General features: G+C 39.6%; 1 protein-coding gene across 1 annotated transcript in view; it reads left to right on the top strand.

The window, feature by feature from the left end:
- fndc4a (fibronectin type III domain containing 4a) overlaps nucleotides 1-5,657 on the top strand; it is a 48,192-nt gene extending 42,535 nt beyond the window's left edge. Inside the window, exon 6 of the mRNA XM_033648552.2 lies at nucleotides 4,645-5,657. Within this exon, the coding sequence (XP_033504443.1) occupies nucleotides 4,645-4,686 (42 nt within the window). The 3' untranslated portion in view covers nucleotides 4,687-5,657. The remainder of the gene's footprint in view (nucleotides 1-4,644) is intronic.
- The last annotated feature ends 1,777 nt before the right edge of the window (nucleotides 5,658-7,434 follow it).

Genomic DNA, 7,434 nt, shown 5'->3' on the forward strand with positions numbered 1-7,434 from the left:
TAAGTATTAACATGAGGACACTCAACCATAATTCTTTCCTAAATCTTACCTACGTAACTTAAAATCCTACGCCTAACCTTAGTAACTTTACTTCATTGGTGTAACTTTACCTTTTTAACTTAACTTACATAACTTTACGTGAAGCAGTAACATGACAACACCCAACCATGATTCTTTTTATAAACCTTACCTGGGTAACTTAAAAATCCTAAACCTAACCCAAGTAACTTAACATTAAGTACATAACATGACAATGCCCAACCATGATTGTTTTTCTTAACCTAACCTACATAACTTAACATTTTTAAAGCTAACCTAAGTAACTAAATATTTCTAAACCTAACCTATGTAACTTTAAGATAAGAGCGTAATGTGATGAAACCCAACCATGATTCTTTTCCAAAACCTAACCTCTGCAACTATACTTCACTCATATAAATGTGTTGTAGATCATGCTATATGTAAAAGCTTACTCATTTTTTGGCACATACCAAGTACAGTAAACATTACTTCACCCTACCTAGGTTAAATGTTTGAATTCACCTTTACTGTGCATAGACTGCTGTACTACTGTATGCCAATTCATTTCTTCTTTTTCATAGAGGAATTCTTGAAAATATTGTGGCAAATCTGATGTCTAAAATGTAACCTTGACCACCAAATAATATTCCTCTGGGAAAAAATAAATCTTTCATTCAAAGAAGCACCTGATAGAAATTAGATCTTTGCTACAGATATAATGACAGGAATCTCCAAGGACCCATTCCTCCTCCACAGTCTCTACATCCAAATAATATACAAGCAGCACGACTGTTAGGTAAAACATATGTTGAATGTGTTGTAATAAAACACAATAAGTTTAGGGTTGAAACCCTGGGATGGTCAAATGTAAATTAAAGTCCATATCTTAAAAAATATAAAGTCAAGTCACAGGTGAAGCTTTGGGTGTGTGAACAGATATATTCAGTCACAGCTCAGTAATGAGGCCATGACCAATCGATAATCGAGGTAATTTGCATTGTGAGTGTCGACCTCTGGCTGGGATTTAATGTAGAAACATATTGAGTTCTCTTGTTTAAATTAGCCGAGGGACAATCGTTGTAGGATTCCTCATTGTGTTGGTTTATCTCTCCTTCCAGTCCTCATTAGGTGGTCAGATGTTGATGTAAGGTTTCTGTCAGAGAAGTTTGTATGAGGACTTCAAAAACTCTCTCTAGTGTCAGTCAATAGTGTAAATGTTTTTAGCAAAAGTCCTGAAGGTGTTTTGTCTCACCGATGGCTTACGCAAGAGAGTGGATGTGTTGAGACTGATCAGGGCCAATTTCTGAATAAAAACATCTTCATGAAAACATAGAATTAAAGGTTGAAGTATTGATCTTGAATGCCTGAAAAACTGATGTTGTTAAGATATATATATATATATTTATATATATATATATACAGTACAGGCCAAAAGTTTGGACACACCTTCTCATTCAATACGTTTTCTTTATTTTCATGACTATTTACATTGTAGATTCTCACTGAAGGCATCAAAACTATGAATGAACACGTGGAGTTATGTACTTAACAAAAAAAGGTGAAATAACTGAAAACATGTTTTATATTCTAGTTTCTTCAAAATAGCCACCCTTTGCTCTGATTACTGCTTTGCACACTCTTGGCATTCTCTCCATGAGCTTCAAGAGGTAGTCACCTGAAATGGTTTTCCAACAGTCTTGAGGGAGTTCCCAGAGGTGTTTAGCACTTGTTGGCCCCTTTGCCTTCACTCTGCGGTCCAGCTCACCCCAAACCATCTCGATTGGGTTCAGGTCCGGTGACTGTGGAGGCCAGGTCATCTGCCGCAGCACTCCATCACTCTCCTTCTTGGTCAAATAGCCCTTACACAGCCTGGAGGTGTGTTTGGGGTCATTGTCCTGTTGAAAAATAAATGATCGTCCAACTAAACGCAAACCGGATGGGATGGCATGTCGCTGCAGGATGCTGTGGTAGCCATGCTGGTTCAGTGTGCCTTCAATTTTGAATAAATCCCCAACAGTGTCACCAGCAAAACACCCCCACACCATCACACCTCCTCCTCCATGCTTCACAGTGGGAACCAGGCATGTGGAATCCATCCGTTCACCTTTTCTGCGTCTCACAAAGACACGGCGGTTGGAACCAAAGATCTCAAATTTGGACTCATCAGACCAAAGCACAGATTTCCACTGGTCTAATGTCCATTCCTTGTGTTTCTTGGCCCAAACAAATCTCTTCTGCTTGTTGCCTCTCCTTAGCAGTGGTTTCCTAGCAGCTATTTGACCATGAAGGCCTGATTTGCGCAGTCTCCTCTTAACAGTTGTTCTAGAGATGGGTCTGCTGCTAGAACTCTGTGTGGCATTCATCTGGTCTCTGATCTGAGCTGCTGTTAACTTGCGATTTCTGAGGCTGGTGACTCGGATGAACTTATCCTCAGAAGCAGAGGTGACTCTTGGTCTTCCTTTCCTGGGTCGGTCCTCATGTGTGCCAGTTTCGTTGTAGCGCTTGATGGTTTTTGCGACTCCACGTGGGGACACATTTAAAGTTTTTGCAATTTTCCGGACTGACTGACCTTCATTTCTTAAAGTAATGATGGCCACTCGTTTTTCTTTAGTTAGCTGATTGGTTCTTGCCATAATATGAATTTTAACAGTTGTCCAATAGGGCTGTCGGCTGTGTATTAACCTGACTTCTGCACAACACAACTGATGGTCCCAACCCCATTGATAAAGCAAGAAATTCCACTAATTAACCCTGATAAGGCACACCTGTGAAGTGGAAACCATTTCAGGTGACTACCTCTTGAAGCTCATGGAGAGAATGCCAAAAGTGTGCAAAGCAGTAATCAGAGCAAAGGGTGGCTATTTTGAAGAAACTAGAATATAAAACATGTTTTCAGTTATTTCACCTTTTTTTATTAAGTACATAACTCCACGTGTTCATTCATAGTTTTGATGCCTTCAGTGAGAATCTACAATGTAAATAGTCATGAAAATAAAGAAAACGCATTGAATGAGAAGGTGTGTCCGAACTTTTGGCCTGTACTGTATATATGTATGTATATATGTATATATATATATATTTACATTAAGGTATTTCTGGCATTTCTCTAAATAAAGTTTTTATTTTAAATGTTCCTCACTTGGAACCCATCGGCCGTCATCTGACAACAGTAAACCCTGTGGGGGCGAGGGCCACTATTTCGGGATATCTGGCTAGCCAGTGGATATCCAGGCCAAGACTTTCTCATCCATACCGTGGTCATTATTTACAAGTCGAGTAGCACCTTCAGACAGGTCCAGACAACATATCAGCTATCTGCATATAAATGCAGATAAAGCAGGAAAAACTTCTAAAAAGCTAAATCACTGTCAGAAGACAACCGACGCGTTCCCCAATTGTATTTCGGCCAATGCGTTCCACCTCTTTTGCTCTTAATATGAACTGTTTACCTGCAGGCAACCAACACCCACTGAAACATGACTGATCATTACTGCTCAAACTACAAACAAAAACAATATTGCTTACGATACCAAAATCTTGTAGCACTGCCTACAGATTTCACATTAGTATTCAGATATTTTATGATAGAGATTATACAAAAAAAACAGTTGTAAAAAAGAGATTTAAAACTAAAATTCCCACCTTGTGAATGTATGCCTCACGTCTGTGAAAACATGAATGCTTCACACACGTCTTTCCTTCGGCAGCACAAAAGATCTATACAATCAGCACAGTTTCAAGGTGGGCACCCAAGATTGGTGTCACCTATTCAGTATCTGACCAAGTGTCTCCCCTTCTGTTCCCGAGATATGACACTGAATAATGGCCACAAAAGTGTTTTTGCAGAACATTATGTCGTCTCAGTGAAGTTGACCTTTGACCTTTTGGATATAAAATGTCATCACTTCATGAAAGTGGAAATTCGTGAAATTTTGTCATAATTAGTGTGAGAATTGTTGAGTTACAGCCAAAAACATGTTTTTTTTTGAGGTCACAGTGACCTTGACCTCTGACCTTCGACTACCGAAGTATAATTAGTTCATCATTGAGACCATTGTTTGTGCCAAATTTGAAGAAATTCCCCCAAGGTGTTACATACACGAGAATGAGATGGATGCAAGGACACATTGATCATGACCTTTGACCACTTAAATCTAATTAGTTCATTGTTGTGTCCCAGTGAACGTTTGTGCCAAATTTAAGAAAAAATTCCCCTAAAGATGTTCTTGAGATATAGCCCTCACAAGAATGAGACAGATGAGGTCACGGTGGCCTTGACCTTTGACCACCAAAATCTTATCAGTTTATTGTTGAGTCCAGGTGGACATTTGTGCCAAATTTAAAGAAATTCTCTCAAGGCATTCTTGGGGTTTTGCATACAAGAGAATGGAACGGATGTACGGATAGACGGACAGATGGATTTACAAACAACTTAAAAACATAATATCTCCCGCCACAGCTGTCACTGGTGCTACCTGTGTTCATGGCTCCAATTTTCTCTGCCAGGTCCAGTACTGGTTACTGTAATACTGACAATGTATTTGTCTTCTGTGATCAAAGTATGTCTTTAGAGGAGAAAGTAAAATAGAGTAATCATGATTTTATTTATCTTTTCTGTTGCAGTTTCATCCTTCTGTGCCGTCCATCAACATCATAGAAGTCTGAGAAGAAGCAAGCTGAAGATAAACTCCTCTGGCTCTTCTACCATCAACAAATTTTCCACCTTTCTCACTGAAAGCTGATAAAATGTATAGTTTCTGTGGGTCGTCATCAGTGAATAAGGTCGGCTGAGGCTGTCTTTGCAAAGGACACACGTGCATGCACACGGTATTTGTAGGAAAACAAAAAACTACAGGTACACACCCATTCACACGACCCTACACACACTTACACACACCACAAAGTACAGTAGCTAAACCTACTCCTACAGGTTGATAGTACATAAACTATAATGTTAACCCATGGTGCAGTTAACATTGATGTCTTTGCCAGGTGCTTGGTATGTTATTGCAATACAAAACACACAACCATCTCTGGGAGGCTGGTCTTCATGACTTTAAATACGCAGTGTATTTTTGATATTGGCATGTGCAATTAGACACCACCTTCACCTGTTCACCTGTTATAGGAAACTCTGCTTTACATAAATCAACATTTTTCCATTGCAAACAGTGTTAATATATTATCTCATCACAAATATATATTATCTGACTGCTGTGGGCAGAGTGTTAATAAGAAGGGAAACACATGTATTCATTTGTAAGAACAGCCACAATGACATGTCTTAATTTTTTCTAATAATATTTAAATACCATTTTCTGGATAACATTGTATTTTTTCATACTTCATAAATAACAAGCATTATATCTGTACATATTTCATTCATTTACTACAGTTGCATGCAGGTCATTTGCCTGTAGAATAGCATTTGATGTGCATTCTAACCTAGATGCCAAAAATGGAGAAATAAACATGATTGCAGTCCCGAGAAGCTGTTCATGTTTTCTTCTATTCCTCCTGCTTTCAGACCAGGACATTATCTTTTATCATCCGGCGTTTCATTTCAGATCTTGTACATTTCTTGACAATTGTATTTCCTGAAGTGTAAAATAAACCTTCTTTTGAATGTCCCATCACGAAGTTGCAGCTAATGTAATGAAGTTTCTCTCACCGCAGTGCATAAATCACTTCCCACTGCGCACAAAATGCACTTTCACACAGAAACCGCTCACCAGCTGTCACAAAGGTGCATTTCGTGCATTAAATGCTGGCGGAGACTTACAGTACATTAAAAAAATGCACCTCATGCACAAAATGCTTGCCAGGTTGTGTCACAAAAAGTGTTTTAACGCAGGTAATACCTTCAAAGTGCTCCAAATTAATTAGGTAAGGATATGGTAGTTAAAATTATTGTCACTCCTTTTATTTTGAAAGTAAAAAATGCATATAGTGCATGAACACGTAAAATGCTGATGTGTACAATATTTTATGCGCAACACCAGCATTTTGTAGTTAAAACTGTATTTTGTGTATGCGACACCTGGAGCGTCATACACAAAAATGGTTGGTTGAATTGATGTTACCTAAAGCAGAGGTAGGCAGCTTTCAGAAAACGCTCTCTCCTCTCTGTCCTTAGCCCCTCCCACCAGACGACCATGGCCATATGCACATGCTTTATACAGTAACCCAGTGTTATCTTATTTCAATGTAGAGCATGCTCTCTGTTTATCAGACCACAAATGAGACAAGAATTAGCTAGCCACACACATTACAGTCCCTCTGCCTCACTCGCCGCCACTATAGACTATTTTGCTGGGTGGAGAGCGGGCAGCAGCTATAAATACAAAACCTTGTAGTGGCTCAAATTCTGCCAGTGCAAGTGGGTGTAACCTGTGTAACAGCAGCAACAGAAAGTTTGCTGATTCAATGAGAAGTCTGGGATATCCAGGATGAGATCTCTGACACTGGTTTACATTGGTTGAATTCAAGTTGCTACAGCTGCTGACTGAAGGTGTGATTCGAGGCTCTAGCTAACATTAGCTACATAAACGTAACCTTGAAGCTGCAGCTGTGAGCCTTTGGCTCTGGTTAGCAGAAGGCAAAACGATTAGCAACATTTTTTGTTTCCATCTCTGAAATGCTTCACCGACATTGATACACATTTTAATTTGGTTATTTTCAGACTCTCTTTTAGGGTGCTTTCAGACCTAGAGTTGTCTTGCTTTGGTCAGAATCAGGGACTAATTTTGTCACAAAGTTGCATAATTGCTTAGAGCTGGTTCGTGTTCTCACGGCAGCATTTACAAGCAGACCAGATCAAATGCCTTGTGTGAGAAAGCTGCTCTTGATTGGTCAGAATTTCCATGTGGGAAAAATCCAGGAAGTAAACCAAACGTTGAAGAAGAGTACACTTGCAAGATAAATGTGACACTTTCTAATGTCACAATGGAGGGACAACTACGCAGGTTGATTTTAGCGCTGCTCATCGTGGACTATATTGCTGTCATTGTTCATTTTAGTCAAACCATACAGTTTGAAAACGAGGCGCGGCTCCAACTAGAAAACAATGTTTTGATGCATTGGATGTGCTGAATGTGCATATTAAGGCAGTACAGGAGGAGGTGCACATTAATAATCCTCCAGGACTGTAACATGCTCATGTTTAACCCAAACAATGTGTCATGTGACTGCAGTTGGTTCAGATCCAGGTCGGAACACTTTCTCACCACAAACGAACCGCACCAGAGTTTGTTTGTAACCGGACCGAGACCACCTTTTCAAGAAGGTCAGACTTGGGGGGCAAACAAACCTGAGTTTGATTGAGCCGAACCAAACAGGGCAGGTGTGAAAGCACCCTGAGACTCTCTTTTTCCATCTTCCTGTTTTGGGTTGCTTTGCAGTGTTTGCAGCTGT

The sequence above is a fragment of the Epinephelus lanceolatus genome, chromosome 13, assembly GCF_041903045.1.
Source record: "Epinephelus lanceolatus isolate andai-2023 chromosome 13, ASM4190304v1, whole genome shotgun sequence".
Lineage (NCBI taxonomy): Eukaryota > Metazoa > Chordata > Actinopteri > Perciformes > Serranidae > Epinephelus > Epinephelus lanceolatus.